General features: G+C 43.5%; 1 protein-coding gene across 3 annotated transcripts; it reads right to left on the bottom strand.

Moving 5' to 3' along the window:
- Positions 1–7,431: 7,431 nt before the first annotated feature.
- On the bottom strand, positions 7,432–17,024 carry TRPV1 (transient receptor potential cation channel subfamily V member 1). Of its 3 annotated transcripts, none has more exons than XR_011005472.1 (16): positions 16,420–17,024; positions 15,653–15,968; positions 14,941–15,107; positions 14,504–14,656; positions 13,983–14,123; positions 13,225–13,523; positions 12,445–12,621; positions 12,078–12,242; positions 11,709–11,804; positions 11,319–11,389; positions 10,764–10,929; positions 9,980–10,046; positions 9,388–9,565; positions 8,559–8,686; positions 8,197–8,312; positions 7,432–7,759 (listed from the first exon to the last, which is right to left on the bottom strand). XR_011005472.1 is itself a non-coding variant. In XM_068210558.1 (16 exons), exons 1-16 carry the CDS (start codon positions 16,553–16,555, stop codon positions 7,590–7,592), a joined length of 2,685 nt encoding a protein of 894 aa, XP_068066659.1. In that variant the 5' UTR covers positions 16,556–17,017; the 3' UTR covers positions 7,432–7,589. The 3 variants fall into 3 exon arrangements, 2 of the variants coding, with proteins under 2 accessions (XP_068066659.1, XP_068066660.1); XM_068210558.1 differs by having other exon boundaries at positions 9,249–9,565; positions 16,420–17,017; XM_068210559.1 differs by having other exon boundaries at positions 9,249–9,565; positions 15,653–15,990; positions 16,604–17,015.
- Positions 17,025–18,385: the final 1,361 nt, after the last annotated feature.

The raw sequence follows: 18,385 nt of genomic DNA, 5'->3' as shown, positions 1-18,385 counted from the left end.
GGAGCCATGGAGGGTTTTGCAAGAGGCTCTGTCATGACCATGACCATTTTATAGAGTTTTACAGCAGTCACCAGCTGCCCCAGCTACTGAAGAGATGCCATAAGGGTCAAGAACATTAATAACATGCATCTCCTATTAAAAATTACTTGAAAATTTCAGCTTTGGACAGTCTGTGCAGCACAAATAAGCAGCAGAAGCCCTATGTGGCATTATTTTGTTTTCCTAGCAAGTGTTAGACTCAGTAGAAACCAAAATGAGCAAGATGAAGGAAACCCCAGATGGGAAAGAATGAGCATTTGGAGATCTTCCATCTGACATCAGCAAGTCAGAGCAGCATTTGCTCTTCTGCTGATACAGGACACCATCCCAGACAAACCCACATTAGAAGTTATTCAGATTTTATATTTAATTCTGTGATTTCTAGTACCCCAGCAGAGTCACTTAGGGGAAAAGCCACTCTCTAAATAAGTTTTTGACCTTGGGTAACATCAAGAATAATTGTAAATTACTTATTGTCATCATTCCATTCCCCAAGCTCCTTAAAAATAATCCAAAATATGAGAATTAAAAGCATATCAGAAGCATCCCACTTCCCCTGACCATAGTGTTTAATTGATTCACAGGAGTCTCCCATGATTTTTCACTGTGATCTCCTCACCCCTCCCCTCAGAGTTAAACTTGTCCTGGGATCACCTCTGTGTGCTGCTACACAAAGAGCTTTTCACACCTCTCCAGACAACTGAGTAGCACTTGCAAATATTTATGCATTATGCTCATAAATTGCAAGATAAGAGGCTGCTTTATGCAACTGAGCAACAGGAAAATGAATTAGCCTGCAAGTGTGTGACTGTCACCTACCAGGAGACAGCCTTGTGGGAAGTCATTCCAGGAAAATACTGGGGTATCATTTACCAGTTGGTGCAGTCTGGGCTGCAGGGACAAGTCAGCCTCTTTAGCAGTGCTGTGATGCATTTTGCACTGCAGATCTGATTCCCAAAGATCCCTGCCAGAGAAGAACAGTCCCATGCACGAGGGGATGGAGAAGGGTTGCTGGAACCTCCATCACAAATATGTTCCCTGCAACTCTGGCACTGTGCAGTTTATTCTTTTTGCTTGGGCAAAAAAATCGTTATCCTAATTATTTTCTGTTCTTCCAAACTACACATCCTGGACTCAATTCCAGCAGCTGCCCTGAAAGTCCTGCTCAGAACAGGGAGGAGCTCCACTCATGGCACTCCTCAGTCTGTCCCTGCTGTTTTCTTCCTTTCTGCAGCAGGGAAAATGAACATTTTTATTCTGCATTTGAGCAGTGCCCTGCTGCATCAGGGCCAGAGCTCATACTAAGAGAACAGAAGAGCGAAGAAAAGCCTGATCTTATATCCCAGCTTCTACCCATCCCCTCCAGCCAAAAAACCCAAAGCTGCCTCCCTTGCCCCCTTAATATACCCTCTCCCCAGCTGACAGAGTGCTCACTCCCACCTGCAGCTCCCTAATTCCCACATCTGTGGCCAATTCCCTATGCAGGCATGGGCTCAGTAATGGTTAAGTTGAAATAAGTGCAGTAAAACCTCACTTTATGTTAGTGGCATCAATATTTGACTTCAGGCCACAGTTATCCCTTCTCTTGCCGAAGTGTCAGGGCTACCTAAGCATGAGATCATGATAAGCAGTGGCAAGAATGGATTTGTTACTTTTTTCCAGTGTGTTTTCCTGCATTTGTGCTGTTCTTAGTGTCCCCTGGCACTCCTGAGGCAAAACCTAACAGCCCAAACTTACAGATTCCTTTTTCAGCCCTCAGTGTACAGATGTGCAGGTCCAGATGTGCAGGGTGGTGGCTGCTCCTCTTGTCCCTGTCCTGTGAGCATGTCCTGCTGCTGGTGCTGTGTGTCACAGGCTGGGCACACAGCGGGGGAGGCTCACCAGGCCATAAAACCTTTGGAGGAAAAAATAAAACCAGTTTTAAAAGCAGGAGAGAGGCATCTTTTCCTGCAATTGCCTCTTGGCTGAGGGAGCCAAGCCTCCTGAGTGACACATCCCAGCTTGGAGAGGTCTCCCAAAGCACAGACCTCTCTTGGCTGCTGAGTCTCACACTCCCAACTAGGTCAGGGTTGTTCTGCAGCTGTTTCAGGTTGAGTTTGGGACTCTTCAGTTGTGGTGCAGAGTTTCTGGTAACGCTGAGCAGCGCTGGGGAATGAGGCAACATGAAAATGCCTCAAGGAATGCAGAGTGAGGAAAGCGTGGCCCCACCTAAATGCTGCATTTTTTTGGCTCAAGTTTGTGCTGCCACTGCTTGACTCAAGTAGTTTTTGGAGGGTGAGCACCAAAACTGGGGAGGAACTTTCATGTTCTAAGAAATTCAGGTTGAACTAATGGTTCAGTCATTTGATTTTTAAAAACATCAAGCCTCCCTTCTTACAATGGGGATATTTTTATCTGTCTCCTCCATCTAAATCTGGGGAATGGTTTATTTCCATTCCTTCTCCAAAGATCTCTTTAGACCTGTAAAACACAGGAGGGGAACAAAAATTCACCCACTATCAGGCCTTAAACTGAGAGCTAAACTTTGTATCAGCTGCAGCAGCATATGAAATTCTCAGGAGCTGTAACAAACTGAAGTCCCTGCAGGCCCCTTCCACTTTTTGTCAAGTTCTTTCTGGCAAATAAATGAAGAACTGAAGGTGAATATCTACCAGCTGAAATAAACCCTCAGATGCTTTGGGTCCCCAAAAGAAGAGCTCTAAATCCTGCAGGTCCCTCGTTGCTGCAGTCAGGAGGGCACTGGATAAATCTGGTGTTTGAAACTTCCAGGGATTCCAAAGGGAATTCTTTGAGTAGACATGTCTCATATGTGCCCCAGCATCTTCTCAGGATACATTTTTCCTGCCTCAGTTTCAACCCATTATTCTAATTAAAACTTCTTTCATTATGCAAATCATCTCCTCTCTGTTTTCAGTTTTTCTGTGCATATTTCAAAACCAGCTGTTTCTATCTGTCCCTGCAATCATCCTCTAGAGAAAACTTCACCTATTTCCACCCCTAAACTCCTGTCATGAGGGATGTTGTGTTCCTTGTGTGTTCCTCTTTGCCCCTAAAGCCCTCCAGGCTTTCCCCCTCCAAGAGGAGCTGAGGCTCCCTTTTCCCTGGGTGTTTCATCATCCGCATTCTCCTCTGGAAAAAGAGGAACTTCCTGGCTGAAACCTCCTCTGTCAGCTTGGAAAGAAGTGACTTGGACTTGGTGACATGGCTGGAAACTGCTCTTTCTGGCCCAGCGAGTCAGACACTTCCTCCAGTTCCTGGAACCGGGAGCTGCTCCTGCTGCCTGACACGGCAATTCCACCTTTCATCCCAACATCCAGGTGACTAAAACGTTGATTTTAGAGGCTGATTATAGCAATGACTGAGGAACACAGCTCTGGGTGATGATGGAGCCTGAAAAACCTCGATGATCCTGTGAGTGTTGGCATCTCCTCGTGCCCACTCATGCCCTGCCCACGGGAACAGAGAATGTTACAAATGGAGATGGAGCCACAGCACCACCAGCACAGCAGGAGGAGAGAAGTCCAGTGAGCTCAGCTGGTTGATTTCTCCTCCTTCCCAGAGAAATAAGTGCTCCCCACCACGTGTTTTGAAGATTAACATCTCCTGTAGAAGAAACTGGATCCATATTTCCTCTGTGGAAGCTATTTCAGAGTGAGAAGGAATCCCACCCTGCATGGTGTGGCTGATGGGAAGCACTTCAGAGCCTGAGAACCACCTCAAGAAGACCCAGGGTGTCTGTGCTGACTCTGGCAGCATCAATTAAATCCTCTTCCTCCCCAGGCCTGGTAAATCCATGCCTGTGCCCGATGGAGCAGACATGGAGAGTTGTAAGAAGCATCTTTCACTGCGAGAGGGTTCTCTCTGAGGCCTGAAAGCTGCTCTCAAATACTCAAGACACTGCCTGATCCCCAGCTTGCCTGGGATTTTTAATGGAATTTGTTTGAGTTTGGAAGATTTACCACAACATTTTGAACAAAAACACCATAAAATTCCTATTAATGTGGTTCTGAAAACTTGAAGCCTCAGAAGATGAGAGCAGTGGCTTTATCCTTAAAGCTGGGGTTGGCAGGATCCTGTGTTTTGTAGCACAGCAGCACCTGCTCAGCACACGCCCTGTGAGGTTTTGAGTGTTGAGGGCTCCAGCAAAGATCCTTGAGTGAATCTGATATCCAGGCCACAGAAGAGTGACAGAAGGAACTGGTGTTTGGCAAATCAATCTGATTGTGTGCCATGAATATGAGCAGAGGCAGCAAAGCAGGACAGTGGCATCAGAGGGAGAGGGGCTGTCCCAGGGGAACAGCAGCAGCCCCACCCATGGTGTGGGACCCCTCTTGTGGGCCCTGCCCTGCCACAGACCCCACTGAAAGCTGCCTCAGAAGGGATTAACATTGGTGTTTAATTAGGACAGGGGATATTCACACTCCAGTGCAGCTGTGGCAGGGGGCACATGAACAGCAGGATGTGTGGCTCCCAAGGTTTTCAGGCAGGGTGTGTGTTTTTCTCAATAATTCAGGAATTACTGGAGTTTGAAAAGCAGCTCAGTTTTCATGGCTGACTCGACCATTTGCATCTCAGGTATGGAAATGCTGTCAATACTGACATTGTGGTTTTGTTTTTCCACATGTTCACGGGTCCCTGTTCACCTCCCAGGGAAGCTGAGCCCAGCTCACCCCTTCCTGCTATCTCCATCCACACGCATTTGCAGTTATTGTTAATTACAGCTGCCACCTTCTAATGGGAGGTGAGCACATCAACACCCTCTATTTGTTTTGCTCCAGTTCCACTGTGGTTATTAGGAGCTGGGGGTTATATATATTTATTTATTTATTTATTTATTTATATACAGTTGTCCAACCTGATCATCTCCTATTAAGTGTAGACACAAATTAATTTAATTAATAACTGTGAGAAGACAGATTTTTACCCCCTGCAAGCCTCAAAGAATAGCACAGGAGCCATGTGCTGCTTCTAACCCTGTTCAGTGGGAAACAATTACACAAACTTCAAACTAAAAGACTTTTTCAAGACCTGCAAAATAAGTCAAGGTGAGCAGAACCTCCACAAAACAACCCAAATAAAGATCATTTATTGCAAGGCCATGCTCCTTCTCAGTGCAGGTGTCAGCAGTAGGAACAGAAAGGTGCTATTCCTAAAGGACAAACACTTCCTGAATTGGAAGTCACTGCCAAGCTGAACCTCCCCATCTGTGGGAAATAAATATAAACCCGTGCCCATTGCAGGAATTGAAGTAATGATTTAGCTGGAAATTCTGAGAGCTTGGTAATAACTCCCTCTAGAAAAGTGGGATAACTTTGTTTGCTTCCCAGAGAAGATTAAGGGATTTTAGAATGCAACCAAAAACCCCACCAGCACCACCCTATCCCACAAATATAGGGCATTTACATTCTTAACCACAGCATCATTCTGATGTATGTTTTCAGCCTGCATTTCAGCCTTTCTGGTTTTAGGAAGTCCTTTGCAGTCTCTGTGATCTTTTGGAGCAGGAAGGGACAGGAAGGCAGAGGTGTAGGATGTGTTCAGGTTACCCAGGGCAGTGAGCAACCCTTCTGGACAGGCTCTTGATGGAAGTCAGGGTGGATCTTGAGCAATGAATTAGGTCTCTACCCAGGCTGATAATGATGAAAAATGGATTCCTCCCAGGGAAAACAGAAATTTCATGAATGCTATATCATAATCCTGGTGTCCCTCCAAGCATAAATTTGCCATGGCACACAAGGCATGGAGACAACCAACTGTGTTTTTCTGGTCAGCTCCTTTCTATGTTTATTCTTAGTAGTTTGAATAATAAATTATTTCACAGTCTCAGCTAGTGTGGCCCACTCAGCTGTGCTTGTTTTACACATGGATTATCTCTTGCCATGCTCAGAGTGGAGCATAATGAAGCCTTGAGTGGCACCTAGAGACTGCAACCAAGGGTTTAGCGATATGAAACTGAACACACCTACTTTAAACATCTTCTGTGGCTTCCTTCTTCACCAGAGACACTAAATTCTGATTATTTCCAGTTCAAATTCTGACTTTCTTCAAGTAATTCTTTCAAATCCTTTGTCAGTTTTCTCTGGTTATACCCTACAAAATCTGTGAACATAAAATTACATTTGTCCTGAGTGATGTTAACCAAAGAAACAAGAATTATTAGTCCTCTAGATGGTGCTACTATTTCAAATAAAGCAGCTGGATGTTTGAATATTTCCTTGAAATATATTCTGTAGTGCCCCATGAGAAAGGACCACGGTGAGAAATCCTGACTCCAGTAAAAGAAGTGATGTCACACAACCCAAAATTTCATCTCACAGGGCAGCCTGTGCACAAACACATTGACTGCTTCCCTTTAGAAGCAGTGGATGTCCCAGTATTTTAGTAAATGCTGCAAAATTACAAGATTTATTGATGAAAGTGACCTGTACTTCAGGTGAAGCCCCAGGATCAGCTGAAGGCCCTGGTTAAACACGTGGTTGACTCAGGGAGTTGTGTGTGCACTCAGTTAAGGGCTGTTTACTCCAAGTGCTTTAGGGATGTAAGGAAAGAAGGTAAAATCATTTACCTTTTCTTGCCCAGCACAGCTGCACTGTGGCCCAGCACTGAAATATGGGGCCAGCTGTCAATAAAACAAATTTTCTTGTCCTTAGCTCCTCTATGCACACTCACTTTTCAACAAGACGCCAAAGTTCCTCTTACTCTTTCCTCTTTCCAAGGCTCCCATCTGTATTTTCAGGACATCTGCCTATTTTCCCTCTGATCTTTTTCCTTATTCTCTTTATAGATCCAGCCAGATGGATTTTCAGCACCAGATTTTTCCCCATTGCTGTCAAAATCAAGAACAAAAAACTTTCTAATTTCAAGATTATTACTGTTGTCCATTGTTATACATCTGACCTTTGAAACATATATTCTCTATAACCACTATCTCTTACTTTGTGCAAAGTTCATCTGTTATCTAAATAAATGTCAAATTTGGGATCTTGTTAAGCTTTTAGCTTCAGTAAAATAACTGTGAATTTCTGGAGTTTACTCAGACAATGTAAAAGAAACATTTATTTCATTGATTTTGACTATTCAACCTTTAAAATTTCAGAGTGTATTTGTTCTTGTGTTATGAGAAAATGATTTTTTATTCTTTCCATGTCCCCATTTATTTATCTGCTTTCCAAGAAACTTTCCCCACAGGAACATCTATCTGGGCCCTTGGTGACTTTTACTGCTCTTTTATGAGGGCTTTTCCAGTGTCATAATAATTTGGTTGGTTGGGTTTTGAGTAAGCAAAGCCACAAAATCAGGGCCTGTGCATGCTCACAAAAATCATTTTTTAATACAAGAGACTCTAAAAACAGACAGAAGGTTTTATTTAAAAATAACCATGAAGACATGAGCTTAAACAACAAATAGTTTATTTAGCACACTTAGCATAATAAATAAATCCTTGCACAAGGTAATTCCCTAAGTCCTCTGACCTTTTTCCAGAAGTCCCTGTTCCTGTAAATGAAGCGCTCTACTGTCCTGCTTGTGAGGACCAGCACAGGCAATCAAAATTAGGCTGACTTTGGAATTGACTCTTTCAATTCCTCAGAACCTTCTGGCTCCAAATAAGGTTCCAAAACAGGTTTTAATTTGACTTCTTCTGGTGGCTTGTGAGGCTCTTCTCTCCTCTTCTCTCCATCTTTTAGAAGTGGAACCAATGTTTTCCAGTGCTTCCCTGAAACTAAAAAGGAAAGGTTATTTTTTTTCCTCTCCACAAAAGCAGAAGAAAGTATACAAGTGGCTTTAACAAGAAGCTACTGAAAGAAGAAGAAAGAAGCAGAAAGAAGGACTTTGTGGTTTTCTTCCTCATCCTGTTCCACAAGTTTTCCATATTTCAGCTGGCAAGTACTGACTGCACAGTTAAATGCTTTGGTGCTGGATGCTGAGCTCCCAAACTCTGGGGCTTGAGGTCCCCAAGGCAGCTCCTTGGTTTTTACTCCAGAGAGTCAAACTGTGAGCAATGAGCCCATTTCATCCTTTGCATTTTGTGCTGGCTGAAAATGCCATCAACTCAGTCACTGCATTATCAGTAAGTGCACAGCACTGACTGCCCTCTATCAGTTAATCCATGCTGCTGCTATCACCAGAGTGCAGGATTTGGGTCTCTGAAAGTCTCACCTCTGCCAGGCTTAATGGAGAAACTGAGATTTCGTCTGAGGTCCCCAGAGTACCCAGGGTCTTCGTTGATGATGCCCAGATTAGTGTTCCACGTGGACCAGTTCACTTCATCAACCCTGAGGAGACAACAAACCCAAGATCTATTCTAAGGATCACCAGACAGCTCCAGGATCAGTTTTACCACAAAATGTCACCTCTCAATACTCAGATCTGACCCAAAACCCAGATTTAACTGACCATTGCAGACACTATTAGTGCTCTATTCTTCAGAGTGCTCCAGGGGGAAAGTTCTGTTTCCCACCACCAGATACTTGAAGCTGTCTACAAATGCTTGTTGGCTTGATACACAAACAAGCTTTTACCTGAAGCACCACCTGTAATCATCTTGGCCATCAGGTGTGATCCCCACCAGGACTTGCTTCCCAGAGCGGAACGAGTGCCTCAGACAGTTCAAGTAGCTGTTCTCAATGTCCAGGATTGTGATGGCTCTCTGCCAGGTAAAAGAAAGCAGAGCACTGAGGGGCTGCTGGTCAAACTCAAACAAATCCTGAATTGTGTCTTTGTTTTAAAAACCCTGAGTTTTTATCATTGTCAACATGTTAGAGCAGACACTGGAACTCTGCAGCATCACCCTTTGTTAATATGTCACTGAAAATGCTGAATTACTGCCCTGTGAATAAAACTATGAAGTTCCCTTTCTTACCTCGAACAAAAACTGATTCTGGTAAAGACTGGTTTTCCCCTTGTATAATCTCTCTTCATAGTCTGATCAGGATTTTTCCATCATACAAAGCCCAAACAATTTTGTCCAATTACAAAAATACTTGTTTTCTTACATTCTGAACATCTGTGGAACACTGGGAATGTCTGCTTAGGCAAAACATCAAATGTACATGGAAAAGGAGCTAACACACTCTTTTTTAGGAGCTGTTAGGTGAATCAGAAAGAAGCAGTGACCTGTTATTCAGATATATGCCAGCTCCTAAGGATATCTCTTATGATTGCCCATATCTTTTTATTTTTTGGACAGCAGCCTCACAGAACCAACACACCTGGAGTTTCCAGATGCTCTTGCTCTCCTGTGCAATTTTGTTGACGGTCTCCCCCATCAGTGCAATGAGCATGTTGAGCAGGAGGATGTAGGTGAGGATGACATAGAGCACCAGCAGGATGACAAACACAGACTTGAACCTGTAATTCTCTGTGAACTCCAGGTCCCCCATGCCAATGGTGAACTTGAAGAGCTCCAGGCAGGTGTAGTAGAGGCTGTTGTAGGAAGTGCGGCCTCGTTTCACCGGGCAGCACCTGGCATAGTCAGAGATATTGGTTTCCTGCCCCTCGTTGTCATCTTCAATTAAAGTCACCACAGCTGTGGCAAGAAGAGAATTACATTCACACAGTGGGAACAGAGTTTGAGATCATAACTTCATTGCAAGCAATGAAAACGAGCAGAGAGGTAACACACGTTCCCTCCACGGCACACTGACCCCAGGGAAATTGCCCTGTAAAACATTCCCCAGAACTGACACCCTCTTAGCAGGTGCTGGCTCAGTTTTCTCCACAAAGAAAAGGATGGCTGGTTTTCTATTCAGCTTTACAACCCAGGGGTGAAAATCTATATGAAATTACTACAAATAATAGTTATTATAAAGAGATTTGGTTTTTTTTAATTAGGTTAATTTGTTAGTTTTTAGTTGGGAACAAAAAAAATCTAAGCAACTTAAAAAATAAAATTTTCTGAGTTTCTTTAAGGTAAAAAAAGTAATTCCAAGTAGAATATTACCTGTAGAAAATCCCAAGAGGAATACGAGATAGACAAACATGAAGCGACACAAATCTCTAAGGATCATCTGTAACATGGAAACAGAGGAAAATATTTTAAAACCTGAATGAAAACTGCAACGAAAACTGGTGGAAAATACTGCTTTGGCTCAAGAATGCATTTGCTCTGAACTGGCTGTTCATGCATTAAACTGTTGTTTATCCAGCTGAGATAATAAACTTTAATGCGGAAAACGTTTTTCTCTTATCCATGCAGCAATTTACACACAAATGCAACACATACACATGGGAAGAGTTTCCTCCCTGTGAGTACAAACCACATAAAGGCAGCTGCATCTTTCTTCCCCTCTTGGGCTGGCTGGCTACATCACAGAGAGGTTTATTAGCCAGCTACTGGCTCTTAGCTAATTGCTGTGTTTGGCAACATTTTATCTATACCTGGAGAAATTTCCAGCTGGTAGAAAGCTGGGCCACCTCACACCAGAACAGCCTGCACTGTTCTCAGTCTCCTTGCATCCATGCTTAGCCAATTATAGTTATTTTGAAGCATGGCAGGTAATAAAAATAATAATCATCATCATCATCCTATCAAGACTGCTATAAAACATATGGGTGAAGAGCAGGAGGGTTTTTTTACATCACTTACATTTTATCACTTCACTCAGAAAATAATAACAAAGGCTAGCAGAGTCATCCGAGAGGCAGACATGGCCTGGAAATGGGGCTGTTGGCAGAAGCTCCTGCTCTGAGGCTCTGCTGCCCCCTCAGGCGCTCCCTGCACTGACCTTGGCGATCATGACGGAGTAAATTCCCATCTGCTGGAAGCCCCGGGTGTAGTAGAGCATGTTGGCCCAGCCCAGGGCCAAGGAGAAGACCATGGAAGCCACGTAGAGCTCCTGGCCACAGAAGTACAGCACCACAGAGCTCAGCAAGAGCAGGGAGTGGACAAAGCTGGAAGACAAGAGTGGTGTGAATGCAGAGGGCTGAGCTGGCCACAGGTGCTGGGAACAGAGCAGAACAAGGGATTGTCCAGTTGGGAAGAGAAAGGGCCTTGGAGAGGCAAAGCTCCCTCAGCAATGGGAGGATTTCTGCATAAACAATGTGTAAATCCCACTTGGAGATCTATTCCTAACTCCTGCATGACACACTGAACATTCAGACACTTAATTTGCTTTACCTCCACAGGAGGTCACTGATCCAGACCCATTTGTTCAACAATATCCACTGGCAACTCTGCTGTAAAGACCCAGGGAATTATAGCAAAGCTCCTATCCCAGGTGGCTTCAGCCTCAGCTGCAGATCCCACACACTGAGATGCAATCAAAGATATTGGAGCTTACAAAAGAACCTCACTGTAGCCATCAACTATCAGTGTCCTGAGTGATGGGCGCCTCTGCACGAAATACTGGATCTGAAAAGGGAACAAAGACCAGGTTTGCATCAAGGAAATATTAATATCTCCTGTGAATTAATTAACTAAGCACTGACTCCTGTATCAGGGAGGTGGTACTCATAAAACACCTCACAAGAATGGCTCAAAACCAACACTGGTGCAAGAGCTAGGGAGAACCCTTCCAGTTCAGGCCAAGTAAAATGATTTGCACCTCTTGACTAAAACCTGGATTATCTAAGCAGCCAATTCTCATGAATAGGAAAAGCTTGTTTTGATTCTCTCCTACACCTACCCAAACAGCAAAAGGAAAATTTTCGAAAATTTTCAAATATCTTACCCCTCTGAAAAAAAAATAGAGGCCTCCCAGTACACTCAGGATCTCTCCAGTTACTCGAAAATATTCCCCAGTGCTGTAACCAAAGGTGAAGGGAGGCTGTAGAAGACAGGAAAACAGTTATGTTCAGCAGAACTGGAGACAGAAATACCTGGCCTTGCCAGCAGCTGGAAGCAACTCCATTTCTGGGGGAGCAGGGAGTGGTTAAGTTTCTCCATGTGCTGCAGCAAGGGGGCAAGACTAGAAAGCAAGCAGGGTCAAATCTCTCTCCTGCCTTTTGGAAAGGGGAAAATTTGGATGCTAAGGGCACACATTCAAATTGGGGTATCATGCAATGGGTGGTTTCCCTGACACATGACAGGAGTAATGTACCTTTTCATTCTTCTGTACAGGTCTGTAGTAAGCAGCTGCAGTGAGGATGGTGATGTGCATGGTGTAGACAAAGAAGTTGAAGTAAAACAAGTGCTTGACAAAGCGGTCCCACTTGTCTTGCAGCAGCCTGTTAAGGGGTTCCACCAGCAGCATCTCGTGACGGTTCTGTGCAGGAGCAAAAGGAGAATTTTGCTAGTACCAGAATATACTGGACTTTGGAAAAACCCAAATTCTGTAAATCTTCAGCAAATGATCCCTCTAGCTCCCTTAAGCTCAGGGTGGGAGGTTGCTGTTAAACAGAAATGAGGGAAAAGATGCTCTGTGTGGAACATGAAGCTCTCCCCAGCCAAGGAGGTGCAGTACTCACTGGTGTCTCACTGCTGTAGGCAAGGATCTCAAGCACTGAATTTTTCTCACAGGTGTCTATGCAAGACAGGTCATAAAGAGAGGAGTGGACAGGTCCATAGGCCCATTCAGTGAACTTCCTGGACAAGTGTCTGCACTCAGGGTCTTTGATCTCCCGTCTGAGGATGTAGGCGAAAATCTAATTGCAAAAGAACAACACAACCAACATTTCAGTGCTAATGGACTCCTCATTCCTCAGCCTCTCCACAACACTGGAAGGGTAATTTCTCCCTAGTTCAACTGAGCTGAAGCCAAACCACTGGAGCACTGCAGAGATCATAGTCTGAAATAAACACAGTTAATTTTCTCACTGTGTGATGGGAGATGGGAAATACAAACACCTCTTACAACTTGGAATTATCTGTTTCAAAACTGCAAGAGAAAAGCAGAGATGTTGCACATCTCTGAGCAGTCACTTTGAATGGGAATTGCCAGGAGATGAGTTACATCAGCCAGTCTGAAATAAAAGAGCTCCAGTGGTTCAGATGATATCAGAGACCCACTTTCTGTTTCCTCTGGGGCTGCCTTGCATACCAGTGGTGTGTGAATAAACCAGCTGGGCACAGACACACTCACACTTTGTAGACTTTAAGGACTGTGCAGTTAAAACTACAGCATCAGTTCCTCTTAATTAAAAGGCTTCAGTAATGAAGTCCTACAATCCATTCTGTATCAATGTTTTACATCTTCTCTCTGTAATGTGATACAGCAATGGGGCAGTCAAACACCTTTGTTCACCTACCCCTATCTTCCCTGTTTTGGCTGCCAGAGTTAAAGGAGTCAGCCCTTTTTTGTTGGTGAGTTCTTCCAGCTTGAGGATGGGATTAATTTTGGCACCAAGGATCAATATGTTATTATACATCTTGGTTACAAACTTGGTGTTATCCTTGGTGTTATCTGCGATCTCCACCAGTGTGTGCAGGACCATGTTGCCCATGGAGTCCTCAGCAGTGATGTTGGCTGCCTGGTAGGGATTCTCCAGGAGGAATTTCACAATGCAGAGCTGGTTGGTGCAGGCAGCCAGGGACAAAGGCAGCTCTCCTATGGCAAGCAATGGGAAGGAGTGGTCAGAAAGCCCAGTATTAGAGGTGCATAAACAGAAACATCCCATCTTTAACCATGAGAAAAGATTAATTTCTCTGTCTGGAACAGCACCGATTCTTGTGATAGCTGTTAAAATAGCTTTTCTTTAGTTTAACTACATCACAGAAACACAGCTGCTTAAAAAAACCCTGCCAGGACAGGAGCAGGTTACAAAGGATACAGTGCTCAGAGAACAAAGGAAAGCTGACACCAGGCTCACACTGAACACCATCAGCTACCAACTGCGTTTCTTTATAAGCTCAGTCTTTGGGAGGAAATATTTGGCCTAAAGGTGGAACAGCCCATCTGGTACTTCTGAGCCTTCAGTCCCACATAAACAGGATTATTTAACAGCTTACACTTGGGATGCTGATAGGACAACTCAATCAATAAAGACCATACTGTGCTCACTCCTACCAAAATAAAAGCCAGATTTCCCTTTGATTTTCCTGAAGAACTCCCCACAGGCTCTGGCATGAACATCTGCTCCATTCTGGACCAGGAGCTTCACCAGGTACATGTTCCTCCTCTCAATGGCAATGTGAAGAGCAGTCTGGCCTACAGAGACACTCATCAGAGAGAAATCCTCAGCATTGAGAAATCTTCAGCATTGAGAACAGACTGAGAGCTTTCAGCACTGCAATTCCCTCAGCTCCATGTAAGATGCTGGAACTGAGAGCTCTGCAGGCTAAAAAGCTCTACAACAGGAAAAAAACCCACACAAACAGCAAATGCAAGTCATTAAATCACTGTATATCAAAAATGGCAGAATATTGCACCTAACAGGGCACAGCCCCAGCACAAATCCATGGACTGTCAATCACACACCAGAACTTTGGGGTGCATAAGGCCTCATGCACAGGACTTTGAGAACCCTGCCTGACCCCATTTCAGTCTGAGCACCCCAAGCATTCACTGCAGCAGCTGTTTCCTCTTACCCTTGTAGTAGTTGTCAGTATATTCTGCATTAACAAACTCTTTCAGAGTTCCAGTTTTCCTTGCAATATCCAGCAGCAAGGGAATGGTATCATTTTTCCCGTCATGTAGATTCAGCATGGCTTTCAGTAAACAGGTTTTGCCAGTTTCTGGCTCTGTAAAACAAAAAATGGCAGGTATACAGAAGTGATTACAAACCTACCATCTATACCAGACAAGCAGGAATTAATGAGGTTCTTTTCAAAAGACAAGAAACCTCATTTAGTGTTCCACAGAAAATTTCAGCTCCTGTAACCTTCCAATTAATGGGCTGCCCAATCAATAGGGCTATTAAAGGACCTCCTGCAGACATATAACATAATTATTTTTTTATTTTCATCTCAGGAGCACTACTGGAGGAAGAAGAAGGCAACTCAAGCTTTGTGACACTAAAGGGTACCTTTGAACTCCTCATCTGTGAGATGCTTGAAGGTTCTATTAAGGTAGAGTAGTAGGTCACTGAGGTCCTTTGTGTTGCCTTGGGCTACAGCATCAAAGATCCTTCTGCGGTCATAAAATCTGAAAGCCTTTTCTGAGCAGCCTGTGATGGAATCTGTAGATAGGAGCCTAACAAGGGGAAATGTCAGTTACCTAAAGTCAGATATTTAGCAGGCTTTTTATCAACTACCAGAACACTGCTCTTCATTTGCTCAGGTGAAATAGTAAACACTGCAGATTAGAATAGGTACATCTGCAAAGACTAAAAGAACAAAGTCTGCAAGCAGCTCTCCTGATAAAATTACAATTCTGCTGCTGAAAAGCTGAGAACAAGTGATCAAAGAGGCATTGAAGCTTGGCAGTGTAACTGCAAGCCTGGAGCCAGGCAATCCCTTGTTCTCACTCTGAACCATGTCCATTCACTGAGCAGCCTCAAGCAAGTGAACTGAGGCCAATTTTGGGCATAATATCCATGGAGATAGAGATTTTTAGAGATGCCAAGAGACAACAATTCTTGTCACTTTCAGTTGCAACGCTCCTTAATTTGGCATAGAAAATACTGAAACTGAAAAAATGGTCATGCTCAAGTGAAGAGAACAAATGCTGCTCTATGGAACCATGGCCTGCAGTTGTCAAACTACTCGTTACAACCAAATCTCACCAGGCAAACTTACTTGTGAAGTTTGCCCCTCTCCAAATTTGCATGGAATTTGATGACAGAAGGTGCCATCAGGTGCTCCATCTGGCAGAAGGAGTCCATGGGAGCCATGTCCTTGTCACTGTCCCCCATCACAAAGCGGCCTCGTCTTGCAAAAATGCTGCTTTTGGGTGGCTGCACCCTGGAGCTGAGTGGGCCCTGGGGGTTGTCAGGGGTCTCCTGGACAGAGTCCTCCCCATCCGTGTGTTCATCTGTCACTTCAGATTCCTCCATGTCAAAACTGCCAAACTTCTTCATCTTCCCAAGAATGGAGGACATGATGAGCCAGCAGCCTGTGAGGAAGGACACAAACACCTCAAGTCAGCACTTACAGGGTCACGATTCCCTTTTGCCTAGGAATGTTTTCCAGAAAGAGCAGGGAGTGGATTGGTTGCTGTCATCCCAGAAATGAGGCAGATGGACACATTCTCACTGTGCCCACAGCCAGAACAGTTTAGTAAGGCCTTTATTCCATTTGTTCCTGTTTCCACTGCCCTTACCCATTCCAGAATGCAGAAAGCAAACCAGAGCATCCCAGAGCTTCCTGTTCATTTCACTGCAGAGCTGAGCCTCAGCTACCTCAGCTTAAAACCACTGCCTCATCCTCCAGTCATTGCTAAAGCCTGAACAACCTCAAACCCCAAAATTCTCTGCTTTTCCTCTCCACTTTCTGACTGGTTTGTGCCACAAAACATTCTGATGATTCTATCAGGGATGTGAAAAAAGCCCTGCTTGTGCCATAACCCGATCTCTGGGATGCTGAGCACACAGGGCTTCCTGCACCCAGGAAAGTGACCTTAAGGGCTTTGCCAGAGTTATGGCAGTGCCTGATGGAAAGTGGAGTGTGTGATCCTTGAGAGGTGAGTGTCACCTCAGCCATGAGGCACGGAAACAGACAGGAGAGGTTCCCACAGATAAGAACAACCACACTGATCTTGTCTGATTCACAACCACACAGAACCTGACACAAACAACAATTACACAATCAGAGAATGCTTTGGGTGGGAAGAAACCTTAAAACTCATCTCATTCCACCCCTCTGCCATGGCCAGGGACACCTTCCACTATCCCAGGTTGCTCCACGACCTGTCCAACCTGGCCTTGGACACTTCCAGGGATGGGGCAGCCACAGCTTCTCTGGGCACCCTGTGCCAAGGCCTCCTCATCCTCACAGATAACACACTCTGCTGAAGGTAGAACAGGTTGCCTTTTTTTGTTTGGTTTCTTATCAACCTGTTTTAATCAGACAAATATTATCTTCATGCCACTGAATGTAAAATATCCTGGAATTCCAGCAGTGGAGACAGAAACACATCACATCTGAACTGCTGCACAGCTGGCTTAGAGACATGCTCTGAAACCCTACATTGCTTGGAAATCCTACAGCTTTGAGCACAGGAATGTCACTAAATCTTTAAAGAGCATTAAATTATAAACCACATTAGAGTGGCCAGTAATTTTCTCTGTACAGTCAGTGTGAAAACAACATGAACACACTTCAAGGTTGTTTCTCTTCACAAGAGAAACATTCTGAGGGTTGTGTGCAAAGCTGCATTAAAGCTAGATTTTCAGTTCTGTGGGAATAATTAATATTTACATCAAGGGTCATTTACATTTTTCCGTGAAAGCAGGATAGGGAAAAAATTATCATTTGCATTTTCTATAATTTTGTAAAATACACAAGTAAAGAAAATATCAATTTGCAAAGTTGCATCTTTAGGGTTACTGGAGGCAAACCAGAATAGCACAGATAAAATACTAATGACTGCAATTTAACTTGCTTACCTTTCAAGTTATTTGTCTCCTTAGAATCACCCTGAAAGAATAACATAATATCTTATTAACTTAATTGTCCTATAAATAAGAAATAAAAATATTTCTATTTGGAACAAGATACTAAAATTACAGAAGAACTATTATTACAGTGAAAAAGGAATAAAAACAGTTCTATAAAATACAGAAAAAATATAGTAGGAATATAGTAATGTATAATTTTAATTTTTTGTCTATTTAAACTCATAAGGATTGAGCCAAAAACATCAGTGAGTGGCTACAGAACACACAATCAATTATCTTCCACAAAATAAATATAAATGTGCAGAATAGGCTCAATCCTGTCTCCCTGGCAATTGCTCAAACCTACTTTATACATGCTTTCCTTTTTAAGCCCTGGTAATATATTTGATAATGAAGACAAAGCTGCATTTCCTCATGAGTATGAATTTGCAAAGGAAATAACCTTCACAAATCTGTGGAAGGATTATCCAAAAAACCCAATAAGCATTATCTAGTTTTAAAAATGCACAACATATTTGACCTCTTTGAAACCCACATACACAGAAGTTTGATACAATGAACAAGGAAATATTTTGGATAGAATGCCTTGCCACATCACAAATAACAGTTTTAAAATAACCAGCCATGCTATTCAAATATACATGCAGAACTTACAAATATTGACAAAAGTCCTGTCTTCTGAAAAATAGTCCAGTTTCAGTAAATACCCATTGATCTACGGGAATTTGGTGCCAGATATTCCTCCTCCAAGGTGCCTGGACTGCAAAGCCCTCAGAGTTTCCTTCTCCACTTCATTGTCTGCAAAATGTGATGATTTTTAGAAAGAAGGGAAGTTCACTGGAAAAAACAGAGTATAGAGCAGTAAGATAATTAAGAACAATTCTGGAACCAGAAGCATCAGTGGCTTCTATTC

This window comes from Anomalospiza imberbis, chromosome 20, assembly GCF_031753505.1.
Source record: "Anomalospiza imberbis isolate Cuckoo-Finch-1a 21T00152 chromosome 20, ASM3175350v1, whole genome shotgun sequence".
Lineage (NCBI taxonomy): Eukaryota > Metazoa > Chordata > Aves > Passeriformes > Viduidae > Anomalospiza > Anomalospiza imberbis.
This window is presented reverse-complemented; position numbering and strand designations above follow the sequence as displayed.

Coding starts and splice junctions, on each gene's coding strand:
- TRPV1 (XM_068210558.1), bottom strand. CDS start 16,555: ATGGCTGAGGTGACACTCACCTCTCAAGGATCACACACTCCACTTTCC. Junction 15,969..16,419: donor CTCAGCATCCCAGAGATCGG/GTTATGGCACAA, acceptor CCTTCCTCACAG/GCTGCTGGCTCATCATGTCC. Junction 10,047..10,763: donor ACTCCGTCATGATCGCCAAG/GTCAGTGCAGGG, acceptor TCCATGTTACAG/ATGATCCTTAGAGATTTGTG.